This window comes from Polypterus senegalus, chromosome 3, assembly GCF_016835505.1.
Source record: "Polypterus senegalus isolate Bchr_013 chromosome 3, ASM1683550v1, whole genome shotgun sequence".
In the NCBI taxonomy this organism is placed as follows: domain Eukaryota; kingdom Metazoa; phylum Chordata; class Cladistia; order Polypteriformes; family Polypteridae; genus Polypterus; species Polypterus senegalus.
In genome coordinates, this window is record NC_053156.1 from 46,596,004 (window position 1) to 46,621,497 (window position 25,494).

The following is a 25,494-nucleotide window of genomic DNA, read 5'->3' on the forward strand; positions in this document are numbered from 1 at the left end:
TTAAACTTCTCTGCTTGAGGCAGCACCTCACCCCCAACCCCAATAGGGCACTCTGCCCTTTTCCAGCTGAGAACCATGACCTTGGACATGGAGGTGCAGAGTTTCATCCCAGCTATTTCACACTAAGCTGCAAGCAACCCCAGTGTGTTCTAAGGTCATAGCCTGGTGAAGCCAGTGGGTCCACATTATCTGCAAAATGCAGAGATATAATCCTCAGGTTGCAGAACTGGACACCCTTCACTCCTTGGCTGCACCTAATAATTCTGTCCATAAAAATTCCTCCTGTGACTCTCTTGACTGTGCTTCCTCTGCTGCTGGTGAGATTTAGGAGCTACTTCCACCTGCTGACTAAATCCCCAGCTGAGTTCAGTAGCACTTCATCCCTGCTATAAACTGCATTGGCAAATTACTGCTTCTTCCTCCTGAATCACCTGACATTTTGCCAGAATTGCTTTGAAGCTGGACAACAGTCATTTTAGCTGGTCTCACCAAACTCCTCCCATACTGGAGTTTTTGCTTTCACCATTGAGCTGCGCTCCATTTGGCCTGTTGATACCTGTTAGCTGCCTTTATACTCCCACAAGCTAACCAAGCTCAAAAGGCCTCTTTCTTCAGTTTGACTGCTCCCTTTGTCACTGCTCTTCACCCCCACATTCAGGGATGACTGTCGCGACAGGCACTATTGATCTTGTGTCCACAGCTGTGCACAGCTGCCTCAGCAATGGAGTCACTGAAACATGGTCCATTTGAGTTTAATGTCCCCAGCCCCCCTTGCACCTCTAGATGAACTTCTCTTGCAGTCCAAGTAGAAGGTCTTCCCGAATGGTGGCATCTGCCAAACGTTCTCAGCATACCCTCAACTATATGTTTAGATCTGAATTGTCTTTCCAACATCTTCCCCCACCATCTGATCCACAAACAGGTAGTGATCAGTTGACAGCACAGCTAGATCTAAAGACACGACTACAAAATTGATCATCGACCTACGGCTTAGGGTGCTGTACTGCCAAGTGCACTTGTGTACAACTTTATACTCAAACATGGTGTTCATTATAGACAAACTGTGACTAGCACAGAAGTCCAAAAACAAAGCACCGCTTGAGTTTAGATTGAGTTATTCCTCCAAGTTGCACCCTTTTGGGTTTAGATTGGGTTGTTGTTCCTAATCGCACCCTTCCAGGCTTCACTGTCATTTCCCATGTGAGTTAGTCCCTGTGTTGAAAACAAAGCTGTGCTGAAAGAATAAAGTTAAACAGTACTTAAAAAAAAAAAAAAAGATAAAAGAATAAAGTCAAACAAATATCAATTGTACTGTTTGCTGTTAATGGAATCCATAATTTTTTTAATGTTTTGCACTAATAAGGACATGCCATGAACAGAGGAAACTTCCAAACAGATAAATGATCCAAAAAGGGTTGATCCGGGAAAATGGAATGGTGTGCCAGATTTAATGTCGATATGTTTTCAGGGATACATTTATCTAATTTTGAGGCCTAAGTTCTAAAAATACAAAAATTTAAAGATAAGTACCGATCAACAAAAACGTAACTGTGTTTTTAACCCTTATGCCCCAAGGGTTTTTTTTGGAATTATTGAGCCTAAATTACATATCCAAAAGTGAACAGCTATTATTTTGCTTATTTAATAATGAAGCTGCAAATGTCTGAAGAGTAAGGATAGTAACACTTCACATTTTTAGGAGTGCTTTTACATGAATAAAAACCATTGTTTCACACAAATATCAACTAAGAAACACACAAAGAAAATTAGGCGTTTTAGGAATTTGACTCCAAAAAACTGGGTTTCAAAGTACATAATCAAAACATGCTATGATGCAGAACCCTGAAACCAGTTTCTGTTGAGCTCTAATCTGTCAGATACTATTGTACCAAATATAATTTATTTAGATATCTCACTGCATTGCGAATTTGGCACAAGACACTGACCATTTTGAAAACAATATGTGTCCCTTTTTAACATTTAGTTTCTTACACCTGCACCTAAAGTCTCTCAAAACAAGTGTTGCAGTTAGTTATATTTTTTTTAGAAAAAAAGTGTGTGTATATGTATCTGTGTATACATCATGTATGTGTTTATGCATCATGAAGCTGTTTTTGTATCTAGCTTTTATTTTAAAAAACGATTGTTTCCAAGTACATAAACTCAGCGAAAACGTTGTATACAAAACAACTGTCAATTTTAACAGTTACTTCCAGAAAAAGGAAGCAAATATCACAAACAGAAAACACAGTGCTATTGTGCTGTTGAATCTACAATCACTTCTCCTCCTTATTCATTAGTCATGAATCCTGTCTTCAGTTCAGAAGCACAAAATTATGGGAAATGTGTTTTCCTGTTTACGATGTATGCCTTTAATTTAGCCAAAAGTGTGTAAAGGAATAACGGACGTGTGGATTATGTGACACAAGTAGCGTTAGAATTTCTTCTTTTTTCCATGGATATTTTTCATATTCTTTGCTGTTGCATAGCACAGATCACCATTAGAGTCTATTGCATCATAGCTTTTTTTTCTCTTGCTCTAAATGAGATTAAAATTTTATTTTTGGCCATCACTGTAAACTACATATGGTAACCTATAAAAACTAATATTTGAGTTGAGTATTCCTTTGATAAAGGATTATTTTGGTCTTAACACATACAAAGCATCAAGATAACTTTTTTTGTTATCTCTACATTGTGGCATACTAAAATACCTTTTTACATTGGTGGCTTAAATGGATAATAATGTGTCTCTCTTGCATACTTCAGAATAAGGCTTGTGAATCCTTAATTAATGCTTAAACAGGATTAAATGAAGCTGTATTATTCACAAGTAACTTAACTAGCACATCAAATGCTGTTAATATGTCAGATTGTCCAGAGATGAATAACCCTTTCACTGATGCTTTGTAAGTGTTGTTAAGACCAACCAAAGCTTCTGTTAAAATGTTATTAAAAAATAATGACTAATAAATGCATTATAGGTAGTACTTTATCTAATTTGTTACCAAATCTTGTATTATCTATCATAAACAAATTCATAAAACCTGTACAACTAATGTAACCTGAATTCATTTTCAAAAAAGCCTTGATTAAGAGGTTTATGTATGTTTATCATTTATCAGTCCATTCTGTTCAGAAGACTTATTATTTTGTTTCTCTCCAAGTATGTTATAATTTTCAGCATTCTGATTCAATTGCATGTGTGCTTTCATTTGTAGTGACATTGTATATGCTTTACTTTGTTCCCATTATTTCTTACTACTAGGGAATGCTGCATAATTACATTCATCACTTTTCAAGATAAATTGTTAATTCACATTTTTGGCCAGTTTCATTTATCCTAAAATTCTACTCATCTGGCATGTTGAAATCTTAAACCAGATAATTGTGATTTAAAGGTAAAAGTAATTTGTTTTAATGATAAATTTAAGGATAAAAGTCTAGTAATGTTTAACGAACAGCAATATATATTCTTCATGTGTTTAAACAAGTACTTTTTATAACTGCTATAATTTGACATAAGAATTTTGGTGGTGAGGATTGAGCCATTTCACAATTGCTGTGCTTCGTTTTCCTTCTTAGATATTGTAATGATGGAGGAAGCCCCGGCCACGCCTGTGCAACCACAACCTGCTGCTCCAGCAAGTGCTACAAGCCAGCCCCTGGATAAGGACTCAAAAGACCCATACCGTAAGGTTGGACTTACCAAGGAGGTGCTGTCTATTCACACACAAAAAGAAGAACAGGCTTTTCTCAGTCGTTTCAAAGATTTGAGTCGGCTTAGAGTCTTTGAATCACCATGTGAGCAACAACAAGTTGGGCGGTCAAAGACAGGTAAGGTCGCTATAGTGGAAATGGTTCTTTGCCAGCAGAAAACCATACTATTTTTGGGAAATGTTCCAAAAGTGAAATGTTTATACTGACCAGTTTAGATGAACATTTGAGTTTTTATGTATGGCTATTTTGAGAATTTTACATTACATATACATTACATGTCTGGCAAAGGTTATATAAATTTGTTAAACACAGCAAAAAAACACAGTAGTGACAGTATTGTAGTTTATGGACCTGCTTTTGATCTTTTTAAGTGGTTTGGAAAAAAGGTCTACAGCATGCTTAGTGGTAGTTTTCAGCTATGCAGTTAATTCTAGGTAACTAGAGTTTAACACAGCCATTTGGTCAGGGATTGCTTGTGGAAAGCCTTCCAACATTTTAGGCTAATAACTGTTCAGTTAACTGCTGCTTTGGATGTCAGAAAAGACCAATTAAAGTGTGACGAAAAAGAAACGCTATTCGTGCATGTGACAGTGCGGGTCCTCCTCCAATCCTCCCTCTTCCCATTTGGGAGCCTCTCAAACCGAACACCGTCGACAATATAACTGCCCCGAGTGTCGGCCAAATACTGTTTTTCAGGTCTCTCCTTCCAGCTATCTGCATTCTCCAGTAAACCTGCTCTCTCTTGCTCGCTCACTCCCGCACCAGCTCTTTTCTACTCCTGCCACCTTCTTCCTTTTCTTAAGTGCAGAAACACCCATGCCACATTGCGCCCGGGAACTGCTCCTGCCATGCTAATACCACCTCCCACCCAACTCCTAGAAGCCACAAATATGGCGATTATTTATTTAAAAAGGCAATCGGCTGCAGATCTAATTTTACCACAGTGCATCTTATGTTGCTTCATCAGTTGGAGTTGAAATTATAGACTAGCAGCAAAACTTTGGCACATAACATAATATATAAGCATAATTTAAAAAAAATGAAAACCCTGAATGTTTAACTGAGGTCTATGTATATAACTCATAAAGGTTTTGCCTATGGTAACAAATGTAACCAAATACATCCACCCACTTTCTAAATTTACCTGCTGAATTTATGTGTAATTAACCAAATATGTTTAAAAACTGGCATCAGCGACATAAAAGAAAAAGTAAAAGACCTGGAATTAATAATATTAGAACAACAGACTCCCCTAATGCTGAGCAAAAATCTGATTTGACATAAGAATGTTTATCTAAACTATTACAGAAAGTAATACTTTTATTCTATTTTGAAAAAGTTAAGTTTCCCTGCAATGTGTATAATACCTTTTGTGTGTCTTTTTTTAAAAATTTTAATATAAACATATGGCAGATGAATAAAAGCGGTATCATTTATTAAAGAAACACACACACACGCACAGTTATTTTTTCATGAAAATCAGCTGTTTGGGGAATTAAAATGTATTTTTTCACAATTGGACAATAAGCTACAACTACATTGGCCTTTCTTATTTTAGAGAGTTAAAGCTGATGTATGGAATGTTGATTGATTAATTGCAGAATGTACATTCATTTTAAATTGAAAGGAAACATCTGACCAGTTAGTAGATTCGTCACTAGGGATATAATGTCTTTTTTTGCTGCAAAATAGCCATCCTAATATTTATAACACATAAAAATACCAATGTGCAGTTGCAGAAAATATTTGCGTACCTTTTGGAATCATCTGGATTTAAGCATTCAGTACTCATAAAAATGTGTTATGGTCTTCTTCTAAGACTTCATAACAGTTAGACATGCAAAACTTAAACTAATAAGAGAAAAAACAAATACATTTATTTTTGTCTGTACTGAGTACATTCACAGTCTCATGACCTCTCCAGAAACTAATTGGATTCAGGTATTTCAGTCAATGAGATGAAATTGGAGGTGTGGGTTATCATTATCAAGAAAGTCATGTTTATGTGAGCCATGGCCAAGTCAAAAAAATATCTCAAAATCTTAGGACATCCGTTCTAGGGATGCTTAAATCAGTAAAATACTACACATTTATAAAGACCTGAGTGTTTGTTAATCCACAGTAAGACTAGCTGTCTACAAATGTAGGAAATACAGCAATGTTGCTGTCCTGCCTAGGACTCAATACGATGCAGTGCTGAAGGAGGTGAAAAGGAACCGTATTTTAATAGGATAGGACCGACTGAGTTCTCTTAATCTTGGTAAAATCTGTATTCTTATGTCTACTGTATGAAAAACACTAAATGGGAATGATGCTTATGCAGCGACGTCACGGAGAAAAACTATCTGCTTTTCAAAAGAAACATTACTACACATGTCAGATTTGCAAAAGACCACCAAGATGTTCCATAGTGATTCTGGGAATATGTTCTGAATAGAAATGAGATGAAAATTGAAGTTTGGGCAGCTAACAAACCGTAGTGATGGAAGTGATTTAGACCATAATGCGGTACAAAGGACCTTAGTTATCTACCGTGCTTGATTAAAATGCATGTTACTTTTACGTTGAAAGGTGGAAAATTATAATGTCCAGGAGCTGGTAAATATGAAATACTTCTGTCTGTCATTTGACAGAAACAAAGACTAAACGAATAATAAGGTGTGTAACTATTTCAAATGGCTTTGTTAAGTGTTCTCAATTTAACACTGTTATAAATTGGAAATCGTAAAATAGCTGCAGAGGATATATCAAATTAGCTGTATAGTATCATCTGCAAAAACTCCAGTCAGTATTAAGATTTTTTATTAGATGTCATGAACCAACCATTTGACTATAGGTAAACTAACAACTGGATAGTCGAGGCTAAAAATGGTTTGCCAGGAAAATAAGACAAGGTGATGTGTTTTTTTTTTTTTTATTTTAATTAAAGTATGATGCTGATTAAATTAATAAAATTGTAGGTTATAATTTAAAAATGTGTTTTAATCCCTAATGTATTAATATATTTAGTGCCATTGTAGAGCCACTGACTGCCAGTTTATGATGAGACTTTGTTATGAAATTTCATATTTTATAACATATTTTATGCATTTGAGCCTTTGGCGTCTTGCACTTCATGCTCTGTTGTGAAAAGCTTTCTGGTGATAAGTCAGCAGTGATTTGTTGACCAGTGAGAATTTCTTTTTGGCAGTACTGTTGCTTAATCATTACAAGCAAACTTACCTTTGAGGATGTAAGTAATAATAGTAACGACGGCTGTGCCCTCCCAGTGTGGCAGCAAAAACCACACAATGAGGGCTTTTAATGTCTTGAAGAGCAATGCCATTCATTCATTCTAGCACTTTGGAACCGATTTACTCACTTAAAAACAGCTTTCACATCCAACTGTGCTCAAGTAAGAGCTAATTTTCAAATACAATTTATATTGCACATTTATACCACATGTTTTGAAATGATAGTGATGTTTATATTTTACAGTGAATACAGATCCTTGATTCCAGTTTCTTTCTACTGTTTAAAAACCTATAGTTGGTTATTTTTAGGTGGCTCTAGAAATGCTATTTCATGTTTGTGTGTTTCTGAGTGTCCTGTGTTGGACTCTCGTCCTGTCTGCAATAGGACTCTGTCTTGCAGGCTTTTTCAGCAGTCTTACATGATAGAGCTGAACTTAAAAAGCTGACAGCACTTACAAAACAAAAGGGAATTTATTATGTTTTTTGTTTTTGTAACTGAGGTTCTTAATACTCTTTTTAATATCATTTTACATTGTACTTCAGTATTTGAGATCATAATAATTGTACTTATTCGTACTTAAATTCTAATGCACAAAGAAATGGTGAGACATGGTTACAGATGGTACGTTCTAATAGCTTCCTGAATATCTGAGTCACAATAGCCACTTGATGGTACAATAGAGGTCCATGTTCAGCTGGATGGGAGTTTTTTTGTTTTTTCATCTTGCTATATTAGAAAAATAAGTACATGCACAGTTGACCCCTTTTGACCCATTGCCTTTTAGTGTGACTGTGGATGTGAGTACAAAAAGCTCTTTATATGTTCCTGAGGTAGAGGTTCATCATCCAGACTATAACATAATTTAGGTCATAGAACAAGACAGTCCCCGAAAAAAAACATGAGTAAATCAACAACAGAATGATTTATACAAAGAAAGTTTTTTCTTTAGAAATAGCCAAGTCTGAGTATAGACCTCAACATAATTGAGATGCTATGGCATGACCTGAAGTGTTCATTTCATGCAAGGAATACCTGAAATATCAGTATCCTGAAACAGTTGTGTAGATAAGAAGGATCTAAAATTCCTCCCAAACATTGTGCGAATGTAATCTGAAGCTACAAAAAAATGTTTGGTGGAGGTTAAAGTATGTTCTACCAGTTACTGAATACTAGGGTTCAAACACTTTTTACACTCTAGACTGTGAATGTTTAAATAATACTAGGGGGCTAAACCCGCAAAACCACTGCCAGTGCTACGTGCTAGCCACTTCGTGTCTCTGGCACTCGCATATGTGGATTTTGCACTTAGATTATTATTATTCTTTTCTGAATTCTTTTTTTCTCCAATGTTTTTTGGTCTCTCTTTGATGCACTGCCCTTTCTTCTTTGCTTAGTCTTTGACGTGTCATCTTGAACTTATAAAATTATTGTTGATAAAAGGACCACATCGAAGGAAACAAATAGATTGTATGTCTAAAAGTACTGTCCAGTACTGTCCTTCTTTAAAGGATGAAATGGAGTACTTTTCATAAACCAATTTAAATGTGTAAAAGGTAAAAATTTATAGGAACTGAGAGCACATGAACTGCGTCTGACAATATACACGAATGAGAAATGATTGTACAGTATGCGTGGTTGTAAATGTTTGAGAGGAGTGCAGAGGATCTGTGCAGATCACATTCACTCCTGGGGCCTTGCCACTGTGGAGTTGCTTAACTGTGTCCGTGACCTCCCACAAGGAAATGGGCACTGATCCCCCTTAGCTTCTGGCTCTGCCTTCTCTCACAGAGGACATGTTCATTGTGTTCAGGATTGTTTCTTCCACTGCCAGACAGCGTCCTCAGTCTGGGTCAGCATTTCTCCATTCTTGCTGAGAACTGCCTGAGTGAAGTCCTACTTACATGCTCCTAAAGTTAATTTTCCAATGTTCCAATCAAAAGTATCTCATGAAGCATTGCTCTACATTCAACATAAATAGGAGGAATAATGCAAATATTTGCCAGTGGCCTCCTGTCTCACCCAGGGTCCACTAGTTTCAGCATGTAACCAGTCACTCAAAAAACAATATAAAAAACAATTTGCAAACATTTCATGGATATACATAAACTATTAACTTCTTACTACAAAATCTGTTTATTAAAAATTCAATATTATATATGGCAAATTTCTTAGCATGCCGCCTCACAAACCACACCATAATTCATTCAATACAAGGACAATCGTAAATGAAGCACCAAATAGCTATGCTCCAACTAAAGGTGTAACCAGGAATCAGCCAAGACTGCTCGTTTTTTTACAAGAGTGCTCATCGGTGTGCCATCAACCACAGACATAATGAATGTTTACAAGGCATGATAACTAAAAAACATATTACTTATTTAAACATGTTAAAAATGCTTTTATTTGTACCAAACATCAGAACGTTTATATACAGTACATGAGGTTACATATGAAAAAGCCATTAATTCTGCATTCAACCTAGTTCTTGTTTTATATATTACCAAGATTCAGAAAACAATTTTCTTCTGTATCGACAGAGTTGGGTTTAGATCTTCATCATCTTCTTCTTATGTTTGCTCCCGTTAGGGGTCACCACAATGGATTATCTTTTTCCATATCCTCTTAGAAAAATAAATGAGAGAGCATTAGAAAAGCAAAAGAGACCAGCAGTGCTAAAATATTTTATCTAAAAACAAAGATTTAAAAAAGATTATTTTTAATTATCTGTAATATTCCTCTTAGAATAGTATATAACTACATGTTATACAGTATACTACATTACATTTAACAGTCAGTATTTATATTAATACTTTTATCAAGTAGGTAAATACTGTATATTTAAACTACTGTTTGCAAAAATATTGTACCTTATCTGTAAGAGTAACATTTGGATCACATCAGTGGTAGAATATTTCAGGTACTACTTTTGAGATTAGTTTATAGAAGGGAATATGGTGTGAAATACATTTTCTGATGTCAGCACATCGACCAGAAACATGTTGATTACCTATGATTTGTTAAGATTATATCTAATGGGAGATTGCTGGCTGAAAAGAAACACGTTGTGCAAATGGGTTAGGTGTCCTTAACTAATGGTTGTGCTGCCTGCTTCAGCTGGCTCATTACAGTCTGACAGCTGTAGTATGTTTGAATTTGTGTTTCTGGCTGAGCATGAGCTAACTTGGATTGGCTGTATTTAGGACTAAGAGGCCACACATGTTAGAGACGGTGTGCTCAGAGTTAGGTTTCATCATAGCAACGCATTTCACTGTGAATTCTGTAATAATGAACTGAATTTAATGGAGATGTCCCAGCCTGTGGACATGCCCACGGACTTTTAGCTCAGCAGTTTGTGTGGTTTTTTTTTTTGGTTTTTTTTAATTTATCAGAACTGATTCTGGAACTTAACTCCTTGTTTGCTCTCTCTGTCTCGCCTAATGATGATTTGTTTTTGTCTTAGGTGTCCGAAATTCCAGGCACTATCCAGCAGCAGGCAGCAGCAGCCGGCGAGGGAGAGGTGGGAAGTCAAAGGCCAAGCGTCTGAAACATCATGAATCTTCTGAGCATGCCATGTGTAGTGGTGGCGGTTCAGGCAATCGAGGCCAGTCTGCATCATCCCCAAACTTGCCACAGTGCTCTACTTTTCATTCAGCTCTACCTGGTCCTTCTTCTGTCTCTTGGCCCCCATCTGTTACTTCACAGGCCAGTTTGCCACCGCTGCCTTTCCCTGGAGTCTTGCCAACATACTCTATACCCATGTTTGCCCAGAGAGATTCTTTGCCATCTGCCCCCCAGCTTGCACAGGGAACATTTACAGAAACTCAGAGTGGCACATGCTTTCCAATGCAGCCTGTCCCTTCTCAGTATCCCTCTCCAATAGTTACTCCAATGGTGACATTTGTACTGCCAAATTACATGTTTCCACAACTTAATGGCACTCTTCCACAGCCATATTTTCCAAACCAAATGTTTTCTTTCACATCAGCAGGTACATCTACTTCTAATATGCCCAGCGCTCCTACTACCACCATGATACAACCCAATACACAAGAGCTTAGTTCAACAAGTGTAGCCCCACCGTTACCTCTACAGGAGACTGCAAAACCATATTCCTGCTGCAGTACACCGCCATCAAGCAGTCAGCCCCCTAATGATCGGGAGGAGGCAGAATCCCCACTGTTTGAATCTCGCTGCAGCTCTCCTCTTCAGCTAAACTTATTGCAGCTTGAGGAGACAACAGCAGGGAACCGACTGGAAATGACTTCTTCTGGCACCGGGGTACAAGGCCAAGTTTCTGGAAGTGGCTCAGGAAGTGGAAATGCCAACACTGTTCCCGAGTGGCCAGGAGCACAAGCTGGAGGTGTAAGCGGGAAAGCATGCCCAAGAAATGATGGCAACAACCAGAAGGAGAATGAAAATGTGAGTTTCTTGCTGGGTTTCAGCAAAGTTTTTCATTATCTGTTTAAAAGCATTTGCTTAATTTATGTTTTGTTAATTAATGAAGGATAACAATTGTCTTGCGGTGCACATTTTTAGCCTACGTAATGAATGGGCCTGTAGATTTGTAGCCTGATGTGTTGGATAGTTGAGTCTTTACTCTTCTTGTTTACCTAGAGGCAGTAAAATAACACTTGGATTAATACTTTGCACGTTTTATTTATTCCATTTTGCAGCATGGAGAAGCAAATGAATCGTTTAACCAGGATGCTATGTCAAGCTCCAGTGATCTCCTGGACCTTCTACTGCAAGAAGACTCGAGATCTGGCACAGGATCTGCAGCATCTGGGAGTGGGTCAGCTGTTTCTGGCTCCATGGGCTCAGGCTCTAATGGCTGTAGTACCTCTGCTTGTGGAACAAGTGAGTCCACAGGTCTTTTTTTCTGTGTGTAGCTGTGTTATAACTCGGCTACCTGAGTCTTTAAATATTGTAAAAATAGATACTGTAGATAGCACTTTTTTTCTGTCTTAATTTGTTAGGTACGCAAATCTTTTTAGGAAAACTTTAAGCAAAAGTAAGGGTGGTATTTCTTTATCCACCCCACCAACCCCCAATATATGATATTTTTTGGGGCTTGAACAAGGTTTTGAAAGGGGGATGTTGTGTTGTGCATGTGTGTGTGTTTTAATTTTTCTTACAGCAGGTACACCAAATGTTTTTTTTTAATGTTTAAATGTATTGACAATAGTGTAGTTTGAAATTAAATAATTATAAAGCCTAAAATTTCCATTTTTTTAATTTACAAATAACATATAGTCTAGAGCTCTAATTTCATGTATGGTGATTGGGGGGGTTGTGGAAATCACCCTCAAAAATTGGGAGAGAGTTTATTTTGTTGGTTTTGAAGTCTTTTAAAGATTTATAAACCATAGGGTTTATAAACAATGATACAATATCATCGCAGATTATCCGATTTATCTTACCAAACACATGCTGTCTATTAACTGGAAAAAACAAACAATACTAAAAAAATCAAACACTATCACTGTACCAGTAACGGCGTACTGCATGAAAACGCGCAGTGAATCCACTTGACTTGAGCGTTCCTTGTTTTCATCCTCTTTCTCTGTACGTTTAGCATTCGTTTGCTCAGAGCTTGATGCACTTGCTGCTTTCTGAGCAGATCTTCCTTTCTCCATCCTAGCAGCCCGCTGCTTCTCTTCTTTCGTCTGCATCTGTTTGCCTTAAAACTGATTAAGTTAGTTTTTGTGTTGTAATTACTTAGTACGTTTTTCTTAATTTTTCACTTAAGCTTGCACATAAGTCTTCAATCTGCCTCAACAATGATTAAAGATATGAAGCACTAGGGGATGTGACCGCGAAGGTGGTAGGGAACGAGAACGGCGCCCATACGCATGCGCCGCACAGTCACCCTGCTGCGTGCTGCCTAGAGTTGATTCTACAGTAAAATAAAAATAAAAAGAGTAATAAAAATCCCGGAAGCAGATAGTAGACGTCACATAGTGTATGTGTACCAAATGTCCGGTCAATAGATCACACGGTTTGCGAGCTACAAGTGATTTAAAATCCTGGACAGACAAACGAACAGGCACGGTACCGTATTATAGAAGAAGATTATTGCCATTTAAATTAATTTATACCCAGATAATTTGTGAGATTTTCATTTAAACAAACTCTTCAAAGCTACATTTATAACAGGGCACTTTGTTAGATTTGTGTGATTTGCTCTTATGAGATTGCATCAGTGTACGGAGGAGACATTAGCTGGTTAATAGCACTTGTGCAAGAGTAGTATTTAATGGAGAAGTCAAACTAATTCAAATTTCAAAAGTCATAAACAACTGATCTTTTTAATTTTTTTAAGGCTTTAATCAGTTTTTAGATGTGTCAGCCTTTGAAAATAAAACAAATGAAACTGTATTATTATTTCCAAATTCTCATAAGACAGACTTTGTTCTGTTGCTTTTAAACTACGTATTTAGATGTTGCTGTTACTTAAGCCTGTGTAGTAATCCAGTAATAATTGCTCCTAACTGAGGCCGTGTCCCATTCGCTCCCATACCATCCCAAAAGGTGAAAGCAGAAACAACACAATGTTTGGGAAGTTTTAATTGTTAGAGTAGTGAACATTAGTTTAGTTTCAAAAACACAATAAACGACATAAATGTAATGTTTACTGATTTGATTTCAGGAATAAATATGTTTTAGCAGTCCCACTAACTGTGCTCCTCTAAGAGTATACACGTTTATTAGCACTTTACAGGGTGATCTGAACTAGAGAAGTTATAAAAATGGATGGGTTGTTGGATACACAACTGTAGCTACAGTACGTTCATTGCAAAGCCTACGTTCATGACGCAGATGAAAATATACTCGGAAAAAGCCATTCACAACTGCTGAGTGATTGTGCAAAAAGAGGAGTAGTGTGGGAGGCCACAAAGATATTGCTGAGAATATTGAAGGAGTGAAAATCTACAGTGAATGAGATCGGAGTGTTGCTCAGGTACTTCATTAATTGCAGTTTTATGAGACAGCAGTTGTTAAAAGAAAAAAAACACTTGACATCTTGACTAGAGTTGGCAAGAAGGTGCATGGGAGACTCTGAAGCCAACTGGAAGATGGTTCTATGGCCTAATGAGTCCAAAATTAGCCATCTGTAGTGAGAGTAGAGAACAAAATGAATGCAGCAAAGTACAAGGGAATCCTAAAGGAAAACAGACTACTCCTTGGGAGACAATTTGTTTTCCAATGAGAAAATGCCAAGGATAAAGCCAAACCTATACAGGAATGGCTTAAAAAAGAGCAATATTAATGTCCTAGAGTGGCCAAGTCAGAGTCCATATGTCACTTCAATTGAGAATTTGTGGGTGGATTAAAAAAAGCTGCTCATTTACAATCCCCATGACACCTGACAGAACTCGAGCAGTTGTACAAAGAAGAATGGAGAACAATTGCAGTGTCTAGATGTGTAATATTGAGAGAGAGAGAGAGACCTGTGTGTGGGCACAGACTTGAGGCTGTAATGGCTGCCAAAGGTATATATAATTAATACTAATTTGAAGGGAGTGAATATTTATGTAATGAATTATTTGGTGTTTTATATATCTAACTAGCAGATTACCCAGTGGCTTCGCTCACTGAGTGGAAGGGAAATATTTGTGGCTCTCATGAGGCAATGGCATTTAACCTGAAAAACACATCCCACGTGATTCAAATTTAACCCTCTGTGCTTGGCAGTACTCACACATGATGTCCAGTTCTCCTATTGTAATTTTTGGATATAGGCAAAAATCTTTTTCAATGTTATAATTGAATCCCTCCATATACAGATCCTGACGCCTGTGTGACGTGGTAGCCTGTGAATACTGCATCCGTCTAATTCAATTCTGTTCAGCACGTTGTTTGGGTGTTTGTGAGGCCCTCAATTGTGATTGTCGTATACGTTGATCAGCGAGCCTTCTCTCTCGATCTGCTTCTGACTCTCTTTGTCTATGTAATCGGACTGTTGTGGTCATACTTAATTTCCGTTTCAAATGCAAAAAGAATTTTATTTATATATATATATATATATATATATATATATATATATATATATATATATATATATATATATATATATATATATATATTATATATATATCATTATATATTTAGATTAATATCTGTTTATCAGTGTCCAAATAAATCAACTGTGATTCAAAGTTGTACAATAATGAAATGTGAAAGCTTCCAAGGGGCAAAAACTTGTTAAAGGTGATTGATCTAGCCATCATTGACCGTCCTCATTAAAATTTCTGACACTACAAATTAAAATGACTGCAGCTTGACAACTGCTCGGTCACATCCTCGCACTCTCAACACAAGCACGAATCAGGTACCGTTTTTTTTTTTTCGTTTTTTCTGAGCCAATTCCATGAATAAACAAATGATGCAAGCGCTTCTATTGCCTTGAAATTGCAGCAGGATTTTTATGCTTCTTGACGTGTCACTGCAACACCGCCCTATACCATAGAAATAGTCAGTAAGTAAATATCGCTATCATGTGTTCCACTCCAGAAAATGTTAAAAAAAAAAAAACTATTACAAATAATTAAGCATTTTATTTAAACTTGACTAATGAATAAGGGGTTCTTCAATTTAAATGCTTGAACTCTGTTGCACGTTTCACTCCGATTTTTCGGGCAGAAATTATATAACAATAGTTTAGCAAAAATATGTGTGTTTTGGGCATTGTGAGCACATGACTGGAGAACTGATGTGGATTAAGTGACATTTTAAGATTTATTTGTTGTTTTTCATGAATGTTTTGATATTGTTTGCTGTTATTTGGTGATGGCCTCAATGCTGTCCCGTTGTATCAGAATCTATGTTGTCTTTGTTTTCCATAAAATTGTGAGATTAAAACAAATGACAGAATAATTGATCATTCTGCAGTGAAGTCCGAAAGGAGTTTTGACAGATGGGTTTTATGTTTACAGTGAAAAATGAAGTTGTTCTTACGTTCCTCTTTGACTTTTTCACACAGGAAGCAGTCAGAGTAGTCATACCAGTAAATATTTTGGCAGCATCGACTCCTCTGAGAATGATAATAACAACAAGAAGTGTGTCAGTGGATTGGCAACTGAAAGTGATCAGTTCATCAGATATGTACTTCAAGACCCGATTTGGTTGCTCATGGCCAATACAGACGAGAAGGTCATGATGACTTACCAGCTGCCTGTCAGGTGAGAGTGAAACAATGCTTGCTTTTCAGATGGAGATGAGATTTGACAGCTTTTTAGGAAATGAGGCTTGTATTTTATATTCATGAAATGAATCACCAAAAGGTGAATGGTGGCAAGCATTTCAGCAAAAATGAGTGCTTCCTGTCTATAAGTCTAAATATGTGTGCTGTGAGGTATCAGTTTAGTAAGTTACGGTTAACTAGAACTAGACCTTTCCAGAGAAAACAACAAATAGTAAAGCAAACAGTATTATGTCACCTAATCAAAGTTTAATTTACTACTGGCACACAATGGTTTCAGTAGGCTTAGCAGCAAGTGGGTGAGAGTACGTTCTTAAGTTATGGGCATTTGGAGCATTTGGAAGATGAAATTGTAAAGATGCAAGTGAATTTTACAAGTCCTGTTGGTGTCAATTCTGAGTAAGCCATCTTAAGATTGACTGCTGTGCTGCAGAAGAAACTCGGTCCTGTTAGACGGCGCTTAATATTCCCTCTGCCAGCAAAAGCCAGCGTCCCACAATGACGTAACAGAATAGAGCACGCATAGTTAGCCCTCACAATGGCATTGTACAATGATGCTTGCTGGATTTCCTTGTGGAGAACGAATAAATAAGAAATGTTCACATATGGCTTAAAAGAATATATTTCTACCTTTTTCGAACCCTCAAACGTGATTTTGGAGTCCATTGAAGTACCGTAGAAGCGGCTCAAAGCACAGCATGCAGGCAAGAAGGAGAATAAGTTCTTGTTTATTGAAATTGGGAGAAACTACAAAGTATAAATACTAGGAAGTATCAAATTACTAGTACGCTCAGTTGTCAGACTACAGAATCTTTAGGTGTGTCCTGGTTAAGGGTCTACAGGGCCGAGCAACTGGGTGACTCGTCTCTTAAGCTGGTAAGCTCTCTTCAGTTCACACAGCATTTCAGAATCCAGGGTTCCTGTGAATAAGTGGGCTGTCTTCTTCTTTATCGAGTCACCGTGTGACCCTGCGCTGCTTGCTCTTCAGCCAGCTTACGGACGTACTTTAGCGTTATTTCTTTTTTCCCTTCTTCAGGGATAAGGAGACCATCCTTCGAGAGGACAGGGAAAAACTGAAAGCTATGCAGAAGCATCAGCCACGATTAACAGAAGAACAGAAGAAAGAGCTCTGTGAAGTGCATCCATGGGTGAAAACTGGCCGCTTACCCAAAGCCGTCAACATTTCAGTGAGTGTCTCGGCAGTTTTGAGTAAATAACCGTACCCGTGGTGACGATGCAGCCATTGGCGTTGTGTGTGTAATGGCCAGTTTAGAAACGTGTTTTTTTGAGATCTGTGAGCAAGAGTTCATGTTTGAGTGTTTTCTTGTCATTCTCCTCCATCTCCAGGCGTGTGTAGGATGCGGGATAAGCTCGTCTGTTGCAGTGGCAACCCCATTTGATGTGGAGCTCCATGAGATGGACCTGAGTGGTATGCTGGATTCTGGAGAGGAAGGCTGCCACAAAGGGAACGTCCCTGCAGAAACGGCAATGGAGGAGGAGGAGGAGGAGCTGGAAGACCAAGAAATGCCTTCAGCAGAGCAGGAGATGGAGAGTACGTCACAACAGAGACATGAATGAGTCTTTAACACGTCGGAAATTACAATTTGAAAAGCCAACAAGTCAGGCTTCAGACTGTAAGATGTTTTGTATATATTTATATAAAAGAAAAAAAAGTGCTGAGTTGTCCCAAATACTAAAAACACTATTTTTTGAGAGATGACAGTTTTATTTTTTTTAATGACTTCTGATGAATGGAACGTTTTTGATTCCTTTTCCATTTCTGTGGACCATTTGATGGAAAAATCATCTTCTTGTGAGCACAGGGGGGGTTTGTGGGGGCAACAAAAGCTGCCTCAGTGCCGCTATCACTGTACCACTTCCATGCTGGCAGTGCTACAGTAATGAACATCTCGGATGGCTGTAAGACCTTCCAAAGATGTGCTATGGAAGTGTAACTTTTTTTTATCAACAAAAGAAAAAAGCTGTTAACAGACCAGTGACTTGGTGAACTGCGATTTTCATGGGTACCACAGCACGAAAACTTCAAGGAGCACGAATCACGACAGCTTTATGTGGGATTGGTGTAAACGTCCTCCTCACTTCCCAGAAACCCGAGCCCTGCACCAGAGTTCAGTGGTGTGTACAGAAGTGCTGACGATGCTTTGACTCCCGATGGCGCCGCATACGAGTGGACGAGACTCTCCGCACAGACAGCAATCTTTTTTTCTAGGATGTTGTGTTTTTGTTTTTTTTTAAGTGTTTCTAAAAAGTTCGGTTTTGTCAGTTTTTACTGTCTTTCTGTACATTTATTTAATGCAATGTTTGGAATCCACTGGTGTTAGACAATCATTCTGTTTTTATACTGAAGAAACAACTGAACCCCCCACAATGCAGCAGGTACACGCGTGTCTGCAGTCTCCATTTTAGTTAACAGCTTATTGTTTTTCAGAAGGTGACAATACAGTAGTGATCTGCTTTGTTTACCGGGACCACAAATGTGCTCACTGCATTACGAGAAGCACATCAGCGTTCTGCATAATCTTCTGCCAAGTCCTCACTTGCTAAAATATCAGCACCCACCCGTCAGATGTAGAACAGTGAGCTCCACACCCCACCACATTGTGCCAACTGCACACAGATTCAAAACCAGCCTGCTGTAGCTGTTGGGCAGCGGCACCACCCATTTAAGATCTGAACCATTTCTTGAGCCAAAACACAAGAAGGTCCATTGCTTAGCAGTGGCTACTTTTTGGAAAGTGCCATGTAGGTTGGTTTATAGAGAATTAGGGCAGTGTGTGGCATTTGTATGAACTGGTTTTACACCAACGCTATTCTGGGATCTGCCCATTCCTGCTGTTCAAATGGACTCCAGCATTCCATTGCCAGAACCTGTGGACGAGGCTTTATTCAACTAAACAAGTCATTAGCCACAAAACCTTACAATTTAATTAGAAACGACAAGCTGCCTTCTTATGCATTTATCCATCACCCTGACGTGATTTACTTTAGGAAACTGGGCATAGGCTTGTCGTTCTTGATGCCTAACAGCTGATCACTGCCCGCCCTTGAGCCCCTAACACCTGCTCACTGCCCCATTCTGGGGGGCTTACTGACTTAAACCGCAGTCCAGCTCTGAAGTCGAGTTGCCAAGTGGTCAGTCAGTATTTGGCACTGCTTTAGAAATCGGGCGCACTTTTAGAATAAACAGAATCCATGAATTCAGTTGTCATTCAGGGCAACCATACTAAAGAAAAAGGTTATGCCAGGGAGAGGAGAGGATTCCAGCTGGTCCCCCATCACGCTGATTGTCTAATCAAAGGGTACATTAAAGGGTACATTAGAGCATCAAATTAGAGGAACAAGAACGGCCCATCGTTAAACAGGAACTTCAAGGCAAGCGAAAGGGAGACCAACTGCTTGCAGCCGGCACTGCACTTCATCAAAAGTCCCATTTGCTTCACAAGATGCAAAGCCAGGACTTCAGTCGAAGCGCGTCCCATCTGCAGGTTTTCTGGTTATAAGAAATGTATTTTATTTTTGTCGATGGGTTATTTGTCAAATTGAACTTTTATTTATTTTTGTATTGAACTGATAAAGAATGAAATGTTTAAGAAAAATAAATGTGTTTAATTTATTCAGAATAACTCATAACATTTTGGCATGTGACTTTAAAACAGGGGAAACATTTAAAGGTTACTAACACAAGCCTCTGTGAAAAGACCAGCAGTGGCAGACATCTTTACTACAAAAGTCCATCTTGATCCTGCAAAGTTAGCTGTGGTTGGCTATGGAGGTTCTCTGATAGGATGAAGCCAAGTGGTCTTTCTGTAGCTCCTGCAGGGCAAGTCCATCAGCCTCCTGAAGGCTTTCACAGTCCAGCAGCAGTGGAGAAGGAATTTTAGTCAGGTACTCCCGATCTCCACGACAAAACCTTTTAAGATTGGCCAACTCTGAAATGCAGAAAAAAGGAATATGGACCTGTGTAAAAAATAAAGTACAAAAGATACTACACAAAGGAAATATTATTATGAGAAAAAAACAAAACACTTGTGAATACCAAGATGTGGCTACCATCTACCAACCTTCTAGTATCTAACCTGCTTATCCAGTTTAGGGTTATGGAGAGCCAGTGCCCACCTGAGTGGCACATTTCTGAACCGTTAGAATTTGTGATTCGGCATGTTTTATAACATCACCAAAGACACATAAAGCAGGACACACATTTAAAAATGTCAAAAATTCAACTGAATATCTGCACATTAATTTCACTAAATTCTCCAGCATCAAGTCTTCTTCACCTCGGCCAGTTAAGGTGCTTGGTATGAAGGCTGGGCTTTGATCCTGCACAGGAGACGAGCTGTCGCACGGCTGATCAGGGTCACGATGTATATGGTATGGACATGCAAGCATTTTATGGATCATTAGAAATTAAGAACACAATGTTTAGACAAGAAAAACTACATTTTAATTCATCTTAAAATCACTGCAGATTAGCCAGTTGTTTTAACAGGGCCATAGCGTCGCTAACTATTAGTAAATTCACTTCACTCCACTGACAGTGGCCTCGTCTTTTTCGATTTCTAAACACACAATTTGACTTTGTCTCCAGATAGTCAGTCGTATTGGTGAAGATGGATACCTGCTGCTAACCTCCAAAGACAAAACACATTCCTGTCAAACATTATGGCAGCCCATGCAGTCTCGAGCCCAAATGCAAGTTCAACGTTTCTGCCATGATTGCGAGTGTCCTTTATGAACTCGAGGCCTTGTATGTACCTGAAGCCTCTTGACTAGACTCTCCAAATGGACACATTATAGAAAATGCTTCAGAGAATGGAGGATGGACCTGTGTTAATAGATGTTTAAAGCAGATGTTCTGGAGTCAGCCCAGACACTGAAGGAGGACCGACTGTCTTGGTGACAGGGGTCCTAAATGACAAAACGAGCCCAAAGTAAACGAGGTTTTGGAAACCCCTGGCATGTTTCCAACTGCCATCTAGAAGTCCAAGTCACAGTGGGTCTAGCTTATGGAAATCCCCCAGAAGACGCACAAAGCAGCTCTTCAATGACCTGGCAAGTCATCACTGCAGAAACACAGATGGCTAAGTCAATTGCTTCTTCACAGTGGATAACTAGAACATTTCAGCCACATTCTGCACCATCTCAAGCCCCCAACCCCACTTCGATGTTGTCTTAACTGTTGGGAATTACATTTCATTGTGACTGTTGAAGTTCGTGGGTGTGTGCGTTTTTGTGTGTGATGTTACATGGCACCCATCTCGGTGCAATCTGAATGCTCAAGTATCTCACTCAGAATGCCGAATCCAACAAAACGCTTTGTGACAAGACGGCGCTGGGAAAGAAAAAACGGGACAAAGAACCCAACCCCTAAATTTAAAACAAAATGTAAACTAAAACTAAAGGCCAAGGAGCAGGATGCAATTTGATAGGATTTCAGTGACGACGTGTTGAGTATCCGAGAGCTGATCTGTCACCCAAGAGCCTTCATTATAAAATAAACAACCGAACGCTCAACTTGTGCTGCTCCGCTGCTGAGGTCTACCAGAACAAAAGAGCTGAGGAGCTCCACCATGTGTGTGAAATGAGGTGTCTTCGTTGTAAGTGAACCGTTAATGCTAAGTGATGTATACATATTTTGTTAGAAATAAAGTAATTAAAATTCCAAGAAACACAACAAGCCCAAAACACCGTATTGAAAACACAGAATGAATGTAACACACACAAACACACACACGTGGGCAATCGCTCCTCTCATGGCCAGTGCTTGTGGATTTGATGGAATGCAATGTGGTTGTGGTGTCAGGTCTCCAAATGGTGATGTTGGAGGACCATCTTGCTAAGAGTGAACCACATGACTCGCCACCACTAAAAACTGCGTGATGAATGTGAATGAACGGCAGCATTGACTGGAAATGTCTGAGGGGAGCAGAGCAGTCGGGTGTGGCACAAACCCTCAGCGGGAGGCAAACTGCTGCACACTGCGGAATGGAACTTTCCTCCTCCTCCTCCAATAGAATTTCAGTGACAACCCAAAAATGCAGGCTTAACTACAAGCAAGCAGCAGAATCCATTTTCTCAACACAGCACACAACCAGACAACTTCAAGAGCGGACTGGACAACAGCAACAAAGGTCAAACCCCAGTGAAGGAGGAGACACCACCAGCGACCCAGTCTGGTCACAGCTTTGTGTCTCAGAAGATGGAAGAGCTGACGCCACATCATCTTTTGCTGGTGTATTTTCAATGCCTTTGGCCACAGTGCCAATAAAAATTATTCACCCCTTATATGTTTTCCATTTTACAGGTACGCAACATTAAACCACAGCGGGTTTAATTTGGCATTTTTGACACTCAACAACAAAAAAATGAAAAAGATCCTTGCAAATTGTACAAAATGAATTACAAATATACAACAAAATATTAATAACCTAGGTATTCACCTCCTATAATATGACAAGACCTTGGTGCGGCCAACTGGTCTTACAAGTCACAGAAGTAGTCCAATGGAGGCCACCTTGACTTAAATATACACACACCTCATCTGGAAGATCCAACCTGCGGTGAGTCAATATGGGGGCTTCACCTGCATAACAGCATCACTTATTTATATAGCATAACTTCCAACACAAAGTATAATTAAATTTAAAGATGACAAACTCACACTTCAATCAGCTTACTGAAAAGTACACGTTAGGGTGGAGACAAGAAAACGTCCAAGTCACTGAATCGGTCATGAAGAAATGGAAAGAGTACGTCACAGCTGTACATCTGGAGAGCAGGCCGCACACAAAGGGCTAACAAAGAGGACAAGTGAGGAAGGCCACCAAGAGACCTATGAGTTAAGTGACAAGCTGTAGTGGCTGAGATCGGACAGACAGTGCAGACAACAACTGTTGTGTGGGAGCTTCACTGGTCACAGCTTTATGGGGGAGAAAAAACAGGCAGAGTTTGCCAGAAGGCACAAGGGAGACCATGAAGTCAGCTGGAAGAAGCTTCTATGGTCTAATGAGACTAAAATGGAGTAATTTGGCCATCAGACTAATTACTTTGTTTGAACACTGCATATTATTAAAAACACCCCAAAGCTGCCATGAAGAACTGTGGTGGCCACATCAGGCTGTGAGGAGGCTCCACTGCAGCAGGCTTGTAAGGACAAAACCAATGCAGCCAAACAGTGAAATCCTGAAGGAAAACCTTATGCGCCTTGAGAGAAGATTTGTTTTCCGGCAAGATGATGACTCTAAGCTACACAGGAATGGCTTAAAAACAACAATGTTAATGTGGAGTTAAGACAAGGCAGAGTGTGGATTTCATGCCAACTGGTATTGAACGCTGGACTTGACGAAGGCGGCTCACCTGTGATCCCCAATAAGCCTGACAAGAGTTAAGCAAAGAACAAAAAGGGAAAACATCGGTGTGCAGACGTGCAAAGCTGACGTAGACCTAAACACACACACTCAACGCGGTCAAAGGTGTATCAACTAAACATTGACTTAGTTGAAGGAGGTGAATACTTAAGTGAGCGATTATTTTGGGTTTTAAATTTGTAATTAACGTAGACCACTTTGCACAGATCTGTTTTCACTTTGACATTAAATAGTCTTTTGCTTTAATTAGCATCATAAATACCAAATTGCATTGGTTTGCATGATTCAATGTTGAAATTGCCAAGGGAGTGAATACTTTTTTTGGGTACTGTATATCCTTCTTTGCTTTACAAAGTACTCTATAAAGCAGCTATATGACAAAACAAAAGATTGAGTCCATTGCACTGCTAAAAGAGCCAACAATTATGTATAAACCAACATGGGAAGGACAGCTCTTTCAGTTACAAAAAGAGCAAAATCAATGGTGCCCATTAAGAAAGCAGACATTTCAACAAAGAACTGACTAATTTGACCAAATGTTCTGTTTACCCGAGTATGGTAGATTTTTAAGGTAGCGGAAAGTAGGTGATAAAGCCTGTATGCCTAAATGACCATTAGATGTTGCAAGGAACCATGTCTTTCTGCTAGGCTAACTGGTCCAAAGAGCAGACAAAGAGCATTGTAATAGAAAACCCAAATAAAAGTGAACCAAGAACAGGGATACCTGGACTCCCTCATGCAGCCAGACCCACCGATGGTGTTGTGTGTTGCCTTACTGCCTGCACCAGGGTGGGTACAGCGCCAGTCAGGAGACAGGCATGGTGGGGACACATCCAGCCCTGGTAAATTCAGAGCAAAACGTATCCTATCAACGGTGGTTGTGTATGTGGGAAGATCTTTCTTTGCCGGGGTTTCAAGTCTCCCTGTTATGAAGCTCCTGACACACAGTTAATAATAATACAGTCAACCCTCGTTTATCGCGGTTAATCCGTTCCAGACTCTGCCGCGATAAATGAATTTACGCAAAGTAGGATTCTTTATTTATAAATCGAATATTTTCGCAGTTAGAGCATAGAAAACCTGTTTACGACCTTCTAAATACAGTAATCCCTCCTCGATCGCGGGGTTTGCGTTCCAGACCCCCCCGCGATAGGTGAAAATCCGCGAAGTAGAAACCATATGTTTGTATGGTTATTTTTATATATTTTAAGCCCTTATAAACTCTCCCATACTGTTAACATTATTAGAGCCCTCTAGACATGAAATAACACCCTTTAGTCAAACGTTTAAACTGTGCTCCATGACAAGACAGAGATGACAGTTCTTTCTCACAATTAAAAGACTGCAAACATATCTTATCTTCAAAGGAGCACCATGAAGAGCAGATAATGTCAGAGAGAGCACTCGCTAAGAAAAGCAAACAATCAAAAAATCAATACGTGCTTTTAAGTATACAGAAGCACCCGATAAAGCGGCATTTTGTAGAGGAGCGTCTGTGTCCTCTGTGCAAACAGCCCCTCTGCTCACACCCCCTCCGTCAGGCAGAGAGAGCGAGAGACACAGAGAGAAGCAAACAAAACAAGCGCCACGCGGGAAGCATATCTTATAGCATTGAGGAGTTTTAGTTAATAATTCAGCTTCTAGAATTCCATCTGGCAGTGTGTTCCAGGACTTTGGGGCCTACTAGCTCTGTGCTGAACCTCCACTTTAGTTTTGTTGAATTCTACGTATATAATGAATCTTAGAATTACTAGATCTCAAGGTTATCGTAAGAGTGTAAAACGTCTGAAGTCCACTCATGTATGACGGTGCTAGGCTGTTATGTGCTTTAGAAGCAAGTCATTGAACTTTAAAAATCTATTGTAAAAAAAGACACTGGGAGCCAATGAAGATTGTACAGAAGTGGTCATTGTTCTGGCTGCTTGATTTTGAATAATCAATAGTTCATTA

The 25,494-nt window shown here is 39.0% G+C and overlaps 2 protein-coding genes across 7 annotated transcripts in view; one reads left to right on the forward strand and one right to left on the reverse strand.

The window, feature by feature from the left end:
* per1b (period circadian clock 1b) overlaps nt 1-19,716 on the forward strand; it is a 67,780-nt gene extending 48,064 nt beyond the window's left edge. For all 4 annotated transcript variants that reach the window (XM_039747114.1, XM_039747116.1, XM_039747118.1 and 1 more), the window contains 6 exons: nt 3,586-3,837; nt 10,415-11,373; nt 11,628-11,811; nt 15,938-16,136; nt 17,193-17,343; nt 17,504-19,716. In XM_039747114.1, coding sequence (XP_039603048.1) covers nt 3,586-3,837; nt 10,415-11,373; nt 11,628-11,811; nt 15,938-16,136; nt 17,193-17,343; nt 17,504-17,734 — 1,976 coding nt within the window. In that variant the 3' untranslated portion in view covers nt 17,735-19,716. The remainder of the gene's footprint in view (nt 1-3,585; nt 3,838-10,414; nt 11,374-11,627; nt 11,812-15,937; nt 16,137-17,192; nt 17,344-17,503) is intronic.
* A 46-nt stretch (nt 19,717-19,762) lies between these two features.
* The window catches only part of ctc1 (CTS telomere maintenance complex component 1), a 47,021-nt gene continuing 41,289 nt past the window's right edge, over nt 19,763-25,494 (reverse strand). For 2 of the 3 annotated variants that reach the window (XM_039747121.1, XM_039747119.1), the window contains one exon: nt 19,763-20,106. In XM_039747121.1, the coding sequence (XP_039603055.1) occupies nt 19,928-20,106 (179 nt within the window). In that variant the 3' untranslated portion in view covers nt 19,763-19,927. Of the gene's footprint in view, nt 20,135-25,494 lie in introns of all 3 variants that reach the window. The other variant, XM_039747120.1, reaches the window with a different exon arrangement.